General features: G+C 45.8%; 2 protein-coding genes across 4 annotated transcripts in view; both read right to left on the reverse strand.

Moving 5' to 3' along the window:
* Nucleotides 1–3,768: 3,768 nt before the first annotated feature.
* DYNLRB1 (dynein light chain roadblock-type 1) lies at nucleotides 3,769–9,506 on the reverse strand. The gene is given in 5 exon segments (XM_058036202.1): nucleotides 3,769–4,272; nucleotides 5,354–5,521; nucleotides 6,778–6,853; nucleotides 9,323–9,424; nucleotides 9,426–9,506. Coding segments are annotated over 5 exon segments (471 nt in total). The 3' UTR covers nucleotides 3,769–4,228.
* A 2,748-nt stretch (nucleotides 9,507–12,254) lies between these two features.
* The window catches only part of ITCH (itchy E3 ubiquitin protein ligase), a 57,952-nt gene continuing 54,128 nt past the window's right edge, over nucleotides 12,255–16,078 (reverse strand). Inside the window, exons 24-25 of one of the 3 annotated variants that reach the window (XM_058036201.1) lie at nucleotides 15,500–15,638; nucleotides 12,255–14,661 (exon numbers count right to left, since the gene is read on the reverse strand). In XM_058036201.1, coding sequence (XP_057892184.1) covers nucleotides 15,539–15,638 — 100 coding nt within the window. In that variant the 3' untranslated portion in view covers nucleotides 12,255–14,661; nucleotides 15,500–15,538. Of the gene's footprint in view, nucleotides 15,639–16,078 lie in introns of all 3 variants that reach the window. The other 2 variants (XM_058036200.1, XM_058036199.1) reach the window with 2 other exon arrangements.

The following is a 16,078-nucleotide window of genomic DNA, read 5'->3' on the forward strand; positions in this document are numbered from 1 at the left end:
GCCCCTGGTTTTATCCACGCAGACCTAATTGCAGGACTGGGGCCATAATTCCACAGAATATTATTCAGGCACCTGGAAAAGGAGAAAAACTTCCATTTTATAGAAGCTCTGGAGCTTCTCAGCCTGTTAGTGTGCTTCCAGAAGTGGGATGTGGATCAAATAAGTTTGATTTAATTTATCCACTTCTTCCTTCAGCCCTCAGCTTCCTGAACAATTCTGCACACATAAACGCCTCTCTTGCCTGGGCTTACTGATGTCACTGGCAAAACTCCTCATTTAAGGAGGTGCATTCCAGATCCAAGCCCCCCTCTCCCCCAATCAGTCAAAGGTTTAAGGCAGCAGCGAGCTGTCCTAACATGACCTGGAATCATCAAGGAGCTTCCCACATGCCAGCATTCCACAGGGTAGCACCACTGATAAGGAGCACACCTGGATCTTGTGAAACCACAGCAGTGAGGGAAATCTCCCTGAAGGAATCCTGTAATCCTGGTAAAGGAAGTGTATTTTTGCCAGCAGATCTGTGTTGATGCTCAGGCCAGGGCAGTGTCCGAGCTCCTGCCCCTGCAGCCCCAGTGCTTCTGCTTCTCCTGCAGCTGCTGGGTCCCAGGATTTGTGTAGCTCTGCTCACTGTAGCCCAGCCTCTCTTGGTGTGAGATCTTTGTCCCCTAGAGAAGTAGCTAAGACAAGATCAAACATAAATCACAGACTGGTTTCTTTGTAAGGGACCTTAAATCAGTTTGGGAAGGACAATAAGACACTCAAGTGTGTCCAGAGGGGACAGCGAGGCTGGAGAGGGGCTGGGAGCAGAAACCCTGTGAGGAAGCCCTGAGGGAGCTGGGGGTGCTCAGCCTGGAGAAAAGGAGACTCAGGGCTGCCCCCATCACTCTCACAGCTCCTGGAAGGTGCCTGTGCTCAGCTGGGGCTGGGCTCTGTCTGCAGCAGCACTGACACAGCCAGAGCACACAGCCTCAGGCTGCACCAAGGGAAATACAGGCTGGAGATTGGGAAAAAGCTTTTACAGAAAGGGTGATAAAGTTCTGGAATGGCTGCCCAGGGAGGTGGTGGAGTCCCCATCCCTGGGTGTGTTTAATAAAGCCTGGATGTGGCACTGGGGGCCAGGGTTTGGGTGAGGGGTTGGGGCTGGGTTGGACTCGATGGTCTTGAAGGTCTCTTCCAACCTGGGCATTCTTTAATTCTGTGAATTTTGTAAACTCTTCCAGTCCCACCCCTGCCTGTTGCTATAGGACATGAACAACACAACACACACCACTGCTCTCAAGGCAAAGAAAAGGGAAGTTTATTTTTTAACTCCAACTTTTACAGTTTTCCAAAAGTGACAATGGATTGGAGGGTGACAGTGCCACCTCTCCAATGACACTGGACAAACCAACAGTCTATCAAATTTCTCTTATTCCATAAAAGAATGCAAAACAATAAGTTATTTACAGAAAGTGTGGGAGAAAGTTTGCTACAAGAATGTAAACATCAGAAGGTTTAGAAAATCTTAAAAAATCAGGGCGACGCCAGCCCACACTTTCCACTGTCCCAGGGTGCTCCAAGCCCTGTCCAGCCTGGCCTTGGACACCGCCAGGGATGGGGACTCCTCCATGCCCTGTATGTGAAGGACACTCATCAGTCCCCTTAGGCACGGCAGGAGTTTCCTGTGAGGGCTCTGGAGCCAACACAAATCCACACAAGGTGTCTACAAGCTCAGCTTTTGCAGGGTTACTCCTCTGTCAGAGCCTTATCTCAGCAGAGGGAGCTCATCCTGGGGCCTCCAGTGCTGCCCTTCCCAGCCCAGGGCCATCCCCAAACTCCCTTTCATTGCCTTGTTAATCCATCAGGGTTTGTTTTCCAGCAGATGTTTCCCCAGCCTTCAACAGGGATCCCCCAAAACCAAAACTGACTTTTCCAGGACAGCAAACCAGGCCAGTGTCCAGCCCCAGCACAGAGCAGCTCCAAGGTGCAGGAGGCACAGGATGCTCAGGCATCCTGTGGTCCTGGCTACAAAAGAGGACTGGAACCAAAATGCTCATTTTTCTGCTCTTCCTCAGTTTGGCAGTAGTTTTACCATACAAATAACCAGGCTCAGAGTCACAAAGTACAGGACCAAAAACTGAGCTCCATCCATTCTTTCTTTTGATCCTGTTTATGATAAAGTAGGACAGTGAAACCCTCCCCTAACTTTCATACATGGAAATTGCTGCCAGCTCTGTGACCCTCTAATGGTCCTGATCCAAATAATCTTCAGTTTAGTTTATTAGTTTAGTTACTATTTAGTTTAGTTACTTTTTTCCATAGTAACTAAATGGCAGTTGTTGTTCTTCAGCTTCCTTCACCTCTTGCCAGTTTTAAAAAATAAATCTGAATTAATTTTGGGTGCTGGTGTAGAGGTGGCACTACATGGCCCAAGTAAGGCCCTGCCCATATGGATCTGACCAACTCCTTGTCTCCAAACCCAGCTTAAGAGCCTTTCATTCAAATCCCCAAGTATATTTCATGCCAGGCTGCTCTCAATCCTTGAGAAAAAATCCCCAAACCAACCCCCAACCCTCCAACCAACCAGCACACAGCAGCTCAGTCATTTCACTGCTGTTTTATGATCTCAACACGACAGAAAAGGGCCATGATCTTTTGTTTTGCAATAGGTTATCTATTACAGCTTGTTTTAACTAAAACAACACTCAGCACTCTGTGTCCCAAGCTACTGGTAGGACAGCTGCCCTTAAGGAAGTGTCCAGAGGAATGCAGGACACTGCAGATTTTCCTGTTCAGAGAAGTAGCACTGCCACCTACTTGGCAAAGCCAAAATCCATAAGCAGGTCACCACTTCCAAGGAAATATTTCTCTGGGTTACAAAGAGCAGAGAGAGATCACTGAGGTCACTTTTTTCCCTGCCTTGCCTCAGTGCTCAGTTTTTACCCAGATTTCAGCTTGCTGGAGGTAATTTCTCTGGGAGGCAGCATTCAGTTATTGCAGGCCACAGATATTATGTGAACTGCTGTGTACCAGGAGCTGTTGCAAAGGCCAGGCAGGATCCAGACCCTATTCCCTGCTTTGATGGAATGGCTCAAACCAGACCTAGTGTAAAGGGAGCAGCAGCTGATGAACAGCACCAACCAGCACTGAGTCACAGGGGCAGCTGGGGCACCCAGAGCTACAGACCCCAGCAGGCATTTCTGACCTTCAGGGTCATGGCCACCACCTGGAAGATTAGACACAGTCTGAAAATGCATGTCCAGGTCTGAAAATGCACAGAGAAAACCCCAAACATGCAGCTTACCCTGGCTGAGTCCCCACACACCCACCCTTGCTGGGGCTCTGAAAGCCACAAGTGCCCAAGTCAACAACGACATTTTTGTTGTTGTTGTTGTTTGTTTGCTTTTTCTCCTGAAGAAAAAGTCCACCAAAAGAACCCCTTGAGCATTCTGGAGTAATCATGTGGGGTTTTTTTTTTTTTTTTGTAATTAATGGCATCAATAAAAAACTACTAAAGGAAAACAGCAGATCAAACTGGCTACTGAGCTGTGACAGTGTGAGACCTCCCATGGGTGGGCTCAATGGCCTTCCTGAGCCATGAAAATTCTGCCTGGAACAGAGAGAAAGTGGCAGGAAAACACTTCAACACAAGAGCCAATTGTGAGCACATGCCCTTGTGCCAAATCCTTGTTCAGAGAAAGCAACAAACAAAAACAGTCCTAGGAAGGTTCTGGTTTTGAAGAAAAATTCAATCAATCACGAGAAGAAAAACACATAAGACAAAACCAGTTACTGGTGACACTTTTTAATTTCTTTTGGTCAGATGTTTTTGAAGTAAAACCAACAGAGTAAGACAGAACTAGAGGACAGGCAGTCATATTTACAGCCACTCAAAACTAAGAGTGTAAAAGCAGAGTTCAGTGGTGAAAGAAGCACAGAAGCATACAAAGAATAGGTGTTTTTGGTTATTATTAGAATTTTATTATATTATCTTGGCTATTAAAAGAATCTGTTGCATTTTTTGCTGCCCAATTCCAACTCACCAGCTCCCACTCAAAACGACTTGTGATCCAAAAAGCGACATTTTTTCTGTTGGTAGACAACAAAACCACCTGCTTTAATTTCCCCAAACCTTACTTAAGAGTCACAGCACAGTTAACACTAATGCTCTATCTTTTACCATTAAATAAAAAATAAAACAGGGAAAATAAAACAGGCAAAGAGAATAAACCAGACTGAGTCAGTGTAATCATTCAGTTGGATTCTGGATGACAATCAGGAAATAGTCTTTATCTGGGGAGGAAACAAAAAGAAAATTATTCTTTCATTGCTGGTATTTGTTCACAGAAACAGTAAATTCCAACATTTTTCACATCTCTCTGACGTGCTGTGGGAACTCCAGAGCCCTGACATTCATTCTCAATGAGCAAAACAGGCTCCAAGCGTCAGGTCATTTATTTTATGAGTTTTACTGAGAAAAACTCTCAGCTTTATAAACTCCACATTCCCAAGGCAGCTGAATTTAACCCAATTTGTGCCAGGAAACTCAGTAACTGGCATGGGCCACACTGGTGCATGGTGGCCACTGCCCTTCTCTCACAGGCACACTGGGGCTGCAGCTGTTTTTGCTGGAGCAATGCTTATTCCTCTTTCCATGCTTATTCCTCTTTCCATCCTGCCTGTGGAAATCTGAGGCTGCCTCAGCACGAACCAGGGCCTGTGTTAAGATCTGCCCTGACCCAAGCCTGCCATGGGGAACTGCCATCCTCTGCTTGGCCTCTCCACCAGCCCCATGCCAGCAGGGAGCACGCAGGGACGGGGCTGAATTCCTGCCACATGAGTGACCTGCACTCACCCCGCTGCTTCCCAGCTTGGAATTCAACAAAATACTGAGGATTTTTCCTGAAAAGAAGGTTGCTGCTGCTGTATACCATGACTCATGATTGTAGCTACAGTGTGCTCTAATACTTTTCCCAGAACTGGAAAGTCAGGACTGTCTTGTTTTATCACTCAGTCCACAGTTCTGAATGGAAATTGCTGCCAGAATGTATTTCTTTCCAAATCCTAGGGTTTTATACTGAAAAATAAAGCATGAGAGGGCGCAGCACCCGCTCAAGCATCATCTAATACTTTCCACTTTGATCTACACAAAAAGAAGGAAGGGATTTGCCACATTCAAACATGACAAAGGAAACTTAGGTCAATGATAAAGCTTTCAACTCTCCAGAAAGTAGAGCAGCTTCTTAGAGCGAAGGGATTATCCAATGTGAACACAAGCAGCAGGCAGACTCCTTCCAGGCTGACAGTGTCAGTTTTAAGCGAGAACTATCCTGCTGGATTCCCAGAGTGCTGCTCTCCCCCTGCCCTCTCCTACCTGGAGCAACCATGATTTCGTTTTTCTTGGAGCGGATGCGCAGGAAGGTGAGGTCGTTCTGGGGGTCGATGTCCCGCACGGTGCTCCTGGCCTTCATGATGAAGCTGTGCATGAGCCCGGCGTACTGGATGGTGGTGGCGTTGTCTATGGTGCTCTTGATGGGAATACCTGCAGCACAGGGACAGCAAGGCTCAGGGACAAACCTCCAGAACCAGCCCTGCACTGGGCACCAGCGGGTGCCACTGCACCAGGGGTCAGGAGCGTCCTCTTTGAAGGCAAGAGGAAAACATGAAGAACAACAAAACAGGAAATAGCTGAAATGTGGGACCACAGGTGTAGGTGAGAACTGTTTACCTCAAGTAGCACTAGTGCTTTACTTTTTAATTTTGAGAGTTAAAAATAGAAATAAATTAAACAAAAATAATCATCTGGAAAGGAGAGAAGAAATCCCAACGTTGCAGTTTTTTCTCCGGACTGGGGACACTTTTTTCCTACAGGAAGGATCCCTTACACCAGTTAAATGATATTGAGCTACACCAGCTGATTATGGAGGATATCAGCTGCTGCATCACACAGCTCTTAGGGCATTCAGCCCTAAGAGGGGTGCAGTCCTGGCAGGTCCCTGGTTCAGTGATAACCAGCCTGGAGGGCAGACACACTGTTCAGCCAGAGCTTTACAGAGCTCCCTTACACTTCAGCCACCCATTAGATGTGTTTTCCCTCCAAAAGCCAGACAAACCCCAGCTCCTGGGTCAGAACACAGCAGCCAAGTACCAAATTCTGCAGGGCAGAACCAGGTGTCTGTTCCAGCGACTGCAGCTGCAGCAGAGAGCACAAACCACTCAACCATCATAGAAAAGCAGCAAGCAGGAGCCAGGCTGCATGATGTGATCCTCAGTATATTCACATGTAGCTGCTGTCATCTTTTCTAAGGATTACTTCTAGAAAATATTCAATTTTTGGGCTGCTCACAGTGTATTGAGAATGCTCTGAAGAAATTGGTCTGTTGAACTCTTCAGAGACTCCACAAAGAGACAACTTGCTGATGAGTTCCACAAGCACTAGACAGTGCTAAAGAACTGGAGCCAGCAGGGTTCTGGACAGGCCCAGCAGCAAGATTTCCATTTTGTGAGAGCCTCAGTGTTACTGATGAAAGTTTGTACAGACTCAGTTTCAAACACTTTCATAATTCAAATATTACAACGCTTTTGCAAATTATTTCATTTCCTAAAATAATAATGCGAGCTTCCAGAAACTGGAAACCAATTTTCTTTTGCAGCCTGACTACTGTCTGCCTCCTTGGGCTGCAGGAAAACCTCTCCCAAAGCCAGACTCTAAGCTAAGTGCAAGTGGTACAAGCAGCAGCCCTCAAAGGGGGTGGTTGGAGTGAGTGATAGGTCAGAAAAGTGAGGCTGACACGGCACCTTCTGAATTCACCACGATGATTCCCTGCACTCCCTTCTGGCTCTGGATTCGCTTCAGTGTTTCCTCCACCTCAGCCTGCAAGACAAAGCAGAAATCAACGCAGGGTTACAGAGTTACAGCTGCTCCTTGCCTCCCCCCAACGCTTTAGGATAACGTGGCTGAACACAAAGCTGCACAGGGATGATTAAAAAGCCACTGCCTACCCTGGTTTATACAGCCAAGTGTCTGTGCTTGAGTGCCACCTTTTCTGCATGACCTTTCCAGCTGTTTACCATCTGCCTTCTTCACTCATTTCTGATTATCATCCTGGAACTCCCCTCTCTCCTCCTCCCCAAGCCTCTTGCTGAAGGCGTGCAGCTGGAAGCTGCAGTCAGACTGCTACAATTTAGGTGTCAAACAAAAATCATCTTTGAAAATGGACGTGGAATTTATGAAAAAGGTAGGAAAAAGATAAATTGTGGGTGCAAGATGACCTTCCCTTTTAGCAAATGAATGCCAAAAGCAATTACAAATAAGAGAAGTGAGGGGAAAAACAATGAATGAACACTCCTGGTTTGTAATTCTGATTTGTGCTGGGATGGCTACAAGGCTGTAACCACTTCCAGTAATTTACACCTTAAAAAAGGAAAAAATGTAAACACAGGCCATGGCAATAGTCCTTTGTCTGCTCTATAAAAACCATCAAGAGAGGTTTCAGTACCTTCTGCACAACTTTCCTGCTACAAGACACCCATCTAAATATAACTGTGGCATCTGTAGTAGGGTGAGAAACCCTCACACCTGAGCTGATTTCCACAGCTGGATGAGTGTTTGGCATTTTTTATTCCCATTAAAGAAAACAGAAACAAGTAGCATCTTTCAGATCTTGCAAGGCAGAGTCCCCCAGAAAGGGTTTAGGAAGGGAGACCAGAATCACCTGAACCAGGACAGGTGAGACCTACAAGGGGCATTTGGCCAAGGCTGTGTTCCCTGGACACCCTGAGCAGCCCTCTCCACAGCAAACGGGCACAAAGATCTCACACACCCTGTTCCCTGGGAACAAACCCCATCCAACAACCAACACAACACAACAAACACCAGCTCAGCCCCAGCACTTTGCTCAGGGTGCTGTTGGTAACACAGCTCGTGGCTCATAAGAGATGGGAGCCTCCAAGCTGGTCTTTATGAAGCAGAAGTTTTTCTGTGTGATCCAGCACAGAAAAATTCAAGTATTTTCAACAGAACTCTTGATTATTTCTGAATGCTGGACTGTTCCCAAATGGAAGACAAGGGAAAATTTAACAAAGAATGAAATGAAATGGTGTACAAATGCTGGGAAAATATAGTGGAAAAATGTCAAATCTATTAAGAAATTAAGATCTGATTTCCTGCCTTCTTACTAGCACTATTTAAGTCCTGATTAAATACTTTCCTTCACAGGACCTTAACAAACCTTTTCAGATGCAAAGCAGCATCCATAAGGAAGGATACCAGTTCTTAATTTCCTCTTAACACCTTCAGCTGATCTAACTCACAGGTGTGTGATCTGCTCTGACAGTTCACTGCTGCTGATGAGGGAAGGTCCTGCCCCTCCAATTCCTCCTCAAGCTAGTGCAGCTCACCAGACCAAAAAAATAGTACTGAGAACAAAATTACATATTTAATTCACGAAACACACAAACCCCACTTTAATGAAGGGCAGGATGACTGCAAGAGACAGCACATGGAGGAGGAGAGATGCACTCTAGAAAAGGAGAATAAACACCCCCTCAACACCATTTTGCTGCTAAATATCCTTTGCTATATGTACAACAGCAGCCTGTATCTTCCTGCTTTCATCTGGAATAACTGAACTGTTAGGTTGGCCTAAAAAATACATCTTGTTAGATAATTTCAATATTCCCTCTGGAACTTTGGTCAGCGTTTATTTCTTTACAAATTTTGATATACATTTGATCCCAAATTTCATCAACATGCCATAGCCAGCCATACGTCTGAGCAGGGAGAAGCCCCCAATACAATCACAACATAACAAATACAGCCCCGGTTATTAAACATCCAAAACCAGCCTCTTTTTCCTGACTGCTTCCAGCTCTGGGGCAGTGCCCTGGCAGCCGGAGGAGATGCAGGTTTCGCAGTGAGCGTTCCCCGGCACGGGGCCGGGCTGGGTTCGGCCTCTCCCCGCGGTGACTCAGGGCCGGGCAGAGCCGGGGCAGCCCCGCGGAGGCAGCGCCGGACCCGCAGCGCTCCCGGCCCGGGGCTGGGGGGAACGGGCGGGACCACCGGGCCCGCCCCGCACAAACACGGCCCCGCCCGGGAGCCTGACACAGAACCCGACACGAACCGAACCGAACGGGGCCGGGCGCTCGCAGTTCCCGCAGCGGGGTCTCGCCTTTACCCGGGCCCCGCCCGCGGGGCAGCGCCTGTGCCTGAGGGGAGCCGGGACCGGCACCGAGACCGCCCCGCCCTGCGCCGGCCGCAGGAGCCCCCGCGGCCCGGGGAGGCACAGAGACCCCCGAGGGCGGCACAGGGGCCCCGCCCGGACTCCGGACCGGCCTCACCCACCATGATGGAGCCGCCGCCGCCGCCTCCGCCCCGTGTCGGCCCCGGCGCTGCTCCGGAAGCGCTTGGAGCGCGGGGCGGGCCCGCTCCGAGACACCGCCCCGAACCCTCCGAGCCCTCGGAGCTCGCACAAATCCCCGCCGAGCTCCCGGGGACGCGGTGGTCCCTGATCCCGCTTTAGGGACATCAGCGTGAAACCCTTCCAGTATCTGAAAGGGACTTACAGGAAAGGTGGGACGAGTCTGTTTACAAGAGCCTGGAGTGGCAGGACAAGTTGGGTTTGGTTCACGTTGAAAGAGAGGAGGTTTAGATTAGAGATTAAGAAGAAATCCTTCCCTGTGAGGGTGGGCAGGCCCTGGCACAGGGTGCCCAGAGAAGCTGTGGCTGCCCCTGCATCCCTGAGAGTGTCCAGGGCCGGGTTGGACACTGGGGCTTGGAGCCACCCGGGGCTGTGGGAGGTGCCCATGGCAGGGGGTGAAATGAGATGGCCTTTAAAGTTCCCTTTCACCCAAACCATTCTGTGATTCCATGATAACCGGTGTGCGGAGTTCTTCTCCCCCCAAATGGCCGCAACCCCTCAGGTGCTGCCGGAGCCCCCCGGGACAGGGGCAGAGCCACTCCAAGGCACGGTGCACCCTTAAAGCCCGGGGACCTCCCTGCCACAGCCCCGGGATCCGTGTCCCGAGGGTAAAGGTGGGTGCTGCCCCTGCCATGAGAAAGGGAGAGCTCTCTGCTCCCCTGGGGGAAGGACTGGCGATGTCCCACAGTCTTGATGGCAAAACTAAATAACACATCCAAGAACTGCATCCCCATAACCCCAGCTGTGTTCTACACACACAACAGCAGCAGTTGGGACTTTCCCTCTGACCTCAGGCTCTGCTAGAAGTAAAACAGAGTCCCACAATGGTTTGGGACCTTTAAAGGCCATCTCATGCCAGGGGCAGGGACACCTACAATTCCAGGTTGCTCCAAGCCCCATCCAGGCTGGCCTTGGACACTTCCAGGGATCCATAGTTTCTCTGGGTGATTTGTGCCAGAGCCTCATGACCCTTACAGGGAAGAATTTCTTCTCAATATCCAATTTAAACCTACTCCCTATCAGTTTGAATGCTCCTTCTTTTGGGATCACAACCCTGGAATCAGCAAACAGACACAGGGCTCACACTGAGCTCCCACAGCGGTCACAGAGAGATGGCATTGGGTGAAATGTAAAACATGTCCTCATAAAATGTTTTTAGATTTTTTTTTTTCCCTCTGAAAGCCAGGATTTGACACAGCAGGTAAGCTCACTGGCCACTCCAATCTGTCAGAGACTGTATTCTCCTTAAAGAAAACAAGATTTCTCCAATGAGTCCTGTCATTTGTACCCTGCTGGGCTGACAGGCTGAGAATTGAAATTGGATCAGGCATTGCCAGAGATCAGGGAAAAATCCTTCTTTAGGATCCAAGAGATATGGCTGTTTCCTCTTCCAATGGCTGTTTACAGCTCTGCAACCGAATTCAGTTAAATTCTAATCTCTCTTTCCAGTCTAGCAGCGAGTTTTACAGCTTGGCTACAAGAAGGCATGTGGCCATGGAATGATTTAATTTCTGGTCTGTGCAATGGTAAGATTTGGGCAATAGTAAGGATGTGGTGGATAATTTGGGCAATAATAAGCAGCACACAGCTGCCATCAGAAACCCAACCAAACAAGGGTTTGCTTAAACAACCATTCCCATCCTGCCATGAACAAAACCTTCAACACTCCCACCCAAGGCTGGTGCTGATATTAGCACCCTCATCATTAAAGCAAATAGAAAAAAAAAAGTGGTGCAGCTGGGATGTACATTTATCATACACTGCACTGTGATTAATTTTTGCCTTTTTAAAATAAACTTCAGATGTATGTGAAATACCCTTGTAGCTGTATACATATAAATCTGCTCAAAGCAGTATCAAATTTTGGGTTTACACAACTTACTGGGATGTTTTTAAGTAGTTCCATTCAAAGCTTGGGGGAAGTGACTCCACACCAACCTCCCTGCTGCAGAAAAAGGCAGTTGTTATTGCACGTACTTGCCTGGCATGGAAAATCTTCCTTGGGATTTGCTGCCCCTGACAAAACTGAGTTAACTGAGCCACTGGGAACAGGTGGGAAAGTCAGCAGAGGAGAACCCAGTGGGAAGGTCTGCAGCAGGGAGAATCACCCTCAGGGAAGGATGACCACTTTAGGGATCATCCAACCAAACCGGACAGAATCAAGTCTCTGAGACAGCATCACAAAATTAACTAGGGTAATTTTGGTTGGAAGAGACCTTTGAGATTATCAAGTCCAGTATTGTAATGACCCTAAGACCTGATGGGACATCCCTGTGAGCACTGAGGGAACTGGAACCTCACTGCAAAGCCCACCCATCTCAATCACCTGGCAAAGCTTGTGGCCATCAGGAGAGATCCTCATGACAGCAATAATCTCAATGCCACCTGCCCCTTCAAGGAGGATCAGGGACACTACAAGGCTGGTTGGTCTCACTGGAGCTTCCCCCCCTCCTTTGAGCCACTCTGCCTCTCCAAACCCCTTGCAGTGTCATTCCTCACTGTTGGTATCCCTGCACCAGCGCTGCAATGGATGTTACAGCTGTGCCTCCTGCAGAACCTCCCTCCACCCCATCTCCCTCAGGCTTCAGCAGCCTCACAGCACTCACTGGCTCCTCAGGGCAGCATCCACAAGCACTAAAAACCCACACATTGTGTCCAAAATCTCCTCTTCAATATCCAATCTAATCAACCAGGGTGGACGAGGTCTTGGGAAGAACTGTTCCTGAAGAATCCCAGTGGAAGGACAAGTCCAGGCAGCCTGACCCTCACCCCCAGGAGCACACAGACAATTAATTCATTTCCACCTGGATATTCTGTCACACATAAGGAATAAGGACCAGACCACCAGCTCTTTAAGTAGTTTTATAAAAGTATTTGACTTACTGAGATACTGTTACAGTTACCTGAGTATTTGAAATTACAATGCAAGGAAATATCGACAATGAATTTCAGTACAGTATTTTACAATCCAGTGCTGCTGATCCCAGTTTCTACATGAGTTCACTAGAGCACATATACACAAACAGTGATTCTTGGAGAAAATTAAAAGACACCACAAAAAAGGGGGCTGGAGATACCAATATAACAGAGTTGAGATTACAAATCCAGTGCAGCATGTAGTAAAATAAAATTTTTAAAAAACCCAAAAAAACCCCTAACCCCCCCAAACAATTTTTTATTTTTCTCAAAATAATAAAAAAGGTTGTTTTTTTTAAAGACAAGCAACTGGATTAAAAAAAACCCCAAACTTCCATACTAGATCAGATAAAGAATGTATTTACTGTGCATGTCATTAGTAAATGAACAGTTCCTGAGCTACTTGTAGCAATAAGGCTTTGTTAATTCTCAGTATTTAATTTTCTCATGGCATTCTCATGAAGGAAAATTCTAAATAAAATTTCTTTTAATACTTGGTAATTAGGATCAACTGACAGTTGCATATGAATGTACATTTGTGACATACTATGAATTTATGCAGCTCAGGTAGCTAGAACAGTTGAAGCAATGGGAGACAAATTAATTAATCTCTGCTGAAAATCTCACTTGTAAATCCAATCCACAAAAACCTGTTATCTGGGATAGCAGCTGCTCTGGGCTCATCCCTGTATTGCTTCACCAGATCCCCAGAAAGAACTGAAAAGTGCACCAGTGGCTTGTATAATTCCTTTTAACTTATACACAACATGCTGTAAAAATTTAACAGATTTGTTAGTATTCACAAGTCAAATGCCTAAGGAATCTAAACTTGTGCCTTCAGAAATATTGTCAATGTAATGCTGTAAAGCTGCTTTAATTTTTTTCTATTATTTGGCCAAATCCAATGTTTCACTGATTATTTTCCCCCCTCAATGAATTCTTTATTTGCAATATTTTAAAATCATATCTGGTGCTTGGAATATCCAGCCCCCTTTCTCCCATCCTGGTACAGCAGAAAAGACATATAAACATGCCATTTAAATTAAAGAAACAATGGAATAAGTGGAATCCTGGACATCAAAAATATATACAAGCAGGTATGTTTTTCCTGAACTAAACATTTCAACCATAAAAATATTCAACAGCCAAACCCTATAGAACTAGGGCTAAGGCTATTTCAATTATAACTACTCTTTATTTTAAAAATATAGGGCTGACAGCCTTTTGGGTGATATTTATACATGAACAATAGGTCTAGGTTCCCTACACGAATTGTAAAGCAATATGCAGAACATAGACTATTTTTCATAGCTTAACCTTGCATTATCTTGCTTAATTTAATCTCTCTTGTAAATATGTTAGATAACTACATTTCACTGTAAGAATTAATATAAACAGAAAATATATATAAGGCTTTTATTTTTTCTCATGAGCTGTATACTGTCATAGATCCAAATATTGTGGAAGTTGGCAATTCTCCTCCCAGTTACACCTGAAGGTGAATTCTCACCATCAATGAAACTTTAAATGAGGGGCATTTCTGTATCATCAGCACCTCTCCCCAGGCTTTCCTTCAATTAAGCCTGATAAGTCCCACCCTCCTGCCTTCCCAAAGCATTTATCACTGAGCCCTGACACACTTGTGAAGTCAGCTAAAACCTGTAGTGTCTTGGTTCTTAGGCCTGAATCAGTTTTTCCCTCTTGCAGTTTAGATGGATAAGACAGCAGGACAGAAAGACTCTTTTCCAGACTGAATGTTCCGTGTTTCACTTTCCCACTGTCCTGTTTCAGCTCTGTTATCTGAAAGAGTCTTAAACGCAGCTCCTGCCCCAGTGCTCTGAGCTGCAGGTTTGCTTTACTATGTGCTACATGTTATTTCAAGTGTCACATCTCTCACTGTGGCTACAGCTCATTTCACTGGTGTCTGACTTCCTCCCTTCGGGGGAAGGGAAAGGGCTGACCAGACCCAAAAAGTGCATTCAGTCTAAAGGAGCAGTAAAATGCAAAATGTTATTGTAAACCAGAAAAGAATTAACAGATTCTAAAAGGAAATAGCAGATGTTAATTCAACAGGACCTTGCTACAAAAGTTACTAGCTGTAAGAAGCTTAGGGTGAATTAGCTTAGAAACCTCCCCAAAAACTTGAGTTTCAAACTTTATAGAACTATTTACTGACGCTCCAGCTTCCCAAAAACCTGTAATCCGTGTCTGAACTTTCTAATCCTCTTGGCCTCAGCCAGGCTCACACATCAGTTCATCCACAGAAATGATGAGTAGGATCATTTTTTCAATCCAGTTGTTTTGTGCTTCTTCCTGAGAGCCAAGCGAACTCTTCGGAGCAAAGTGACTGCAACATGTAGGAAAAACACCGAGGGTAATGTCCATTAACACTGCTGACAAACAGCCTGCAAACAGGAACCTCAATGGAATCAGTGCAATCCCAGCTGGGCTTGTCTTTTGCAAAACAAATGAAGTACCACAGTGTTAATATTGATTTCAAAGTTAAAACATGTTACACAGCAAAAGCTCAGAACCCTTCAGAGGGCACAGAGCAGTGTTCCAACAACTTTGGGCAGGTGTCTCTTTTGCTGACAGGAGCAGGACTGGGATAAACCAAAGCAAAGCTATGCCCTGGATTTGTGCCACAGTTTGACGTCCCCTTAACAGCAGCTTCAGTCCAGCTGGCACGTGAGCAGACTCCAGGCAAGGAAAAACAGTCTGGCCACACTTGAGTTAGAAAAAGGAGCTTAAGGATTGGAGCAGCTCACGGCATGGAGGGGGATCCAGGCTGGCTCTGACACTGCTGTTAGGAGGCTTAGGATGCTGCTGCAGCATTGCAGCTACCAATGAACTTCCCAGTGCATCAGTAGCAAAAATGCTACTAAAAAGGAAAGACAAAACTATTGTTAAAAATCTGTCAGTCATTAAGGACACATTCTAATTAATGAATGGTAAAACAAAGCAGAGCCCAAAGCTGTATCAAACCTCTACTTCGGCCATTAGTCGCTTGTAGCCACATCGGATTGCGCATTTGATTTCTGAAAGTGCTCAGTAGAAATCCAGAGTTAAGATGGATAACCTCAGGATAACATCCATTTATTTACACATTAGTACTGTTAAATAAATCCAAGTCATGTCTACTTTACAATGAAGTGTGCAACAAGCAGAAGAAGTGAAGCACATACATCGTGTTGGGTTCACATTCTTCAAGGTGCAAATTTCAGCTACTCCTGACCAAATCCTTCTGTTTCTTCAATTGCAAATAACAGTTTTTCCTTCAACTGCTCATAATTTTTATATGGTGGAAGGTCTAAGCGATTGAAACTGCAAAATAAAAAAAAAATTATGTACTGAGGAAGAATTTAATAGGAACAAAAAATCCATTATGAATATGGGTGATTAGAATTTTTGCTGTGGAGATTGATACTGGGATTTATACCCTGAGAAAAGCTGATTACTGATATAAATGTATTTGTGAGGGCAGAGGTTAGTATTCATTCAAGTGCTGATACAGTGATAGTTTTCATTAACTTTTCCTAGCTGGAGGAAAACCAACCTCTAGGTGGTTAATTAGAGTCATCATTTTCAATTTGTGTGGTTTTGCCTACCCAAAGAAAAGAGAAGTGACCTTTTCTCTGGGAGTGTGTGAATGTGGCTATTTTACTAAGGAGTGCAGTGATAACAAAAGATAGTCCCAACCTAGTTAGATACTACAGGTAATGACTTTAATTGTTCAGTAATATATTACACAAATCCATGGAATT

This window comes from Melospiza georgiana, chromosome 17 (assembly GCF_028018845.1).
Source record: "Melospiza georgiana isolate bMelGeo1 chromosome 17, bMelGeo1.pri, whole genome shotgun sequence".
Lineage (NCBI taxonomy): Eukaryota > Metazoa > Chordata > Aves > Passeriformes > Passerellidae > Melospiza > Melospiza georgiana.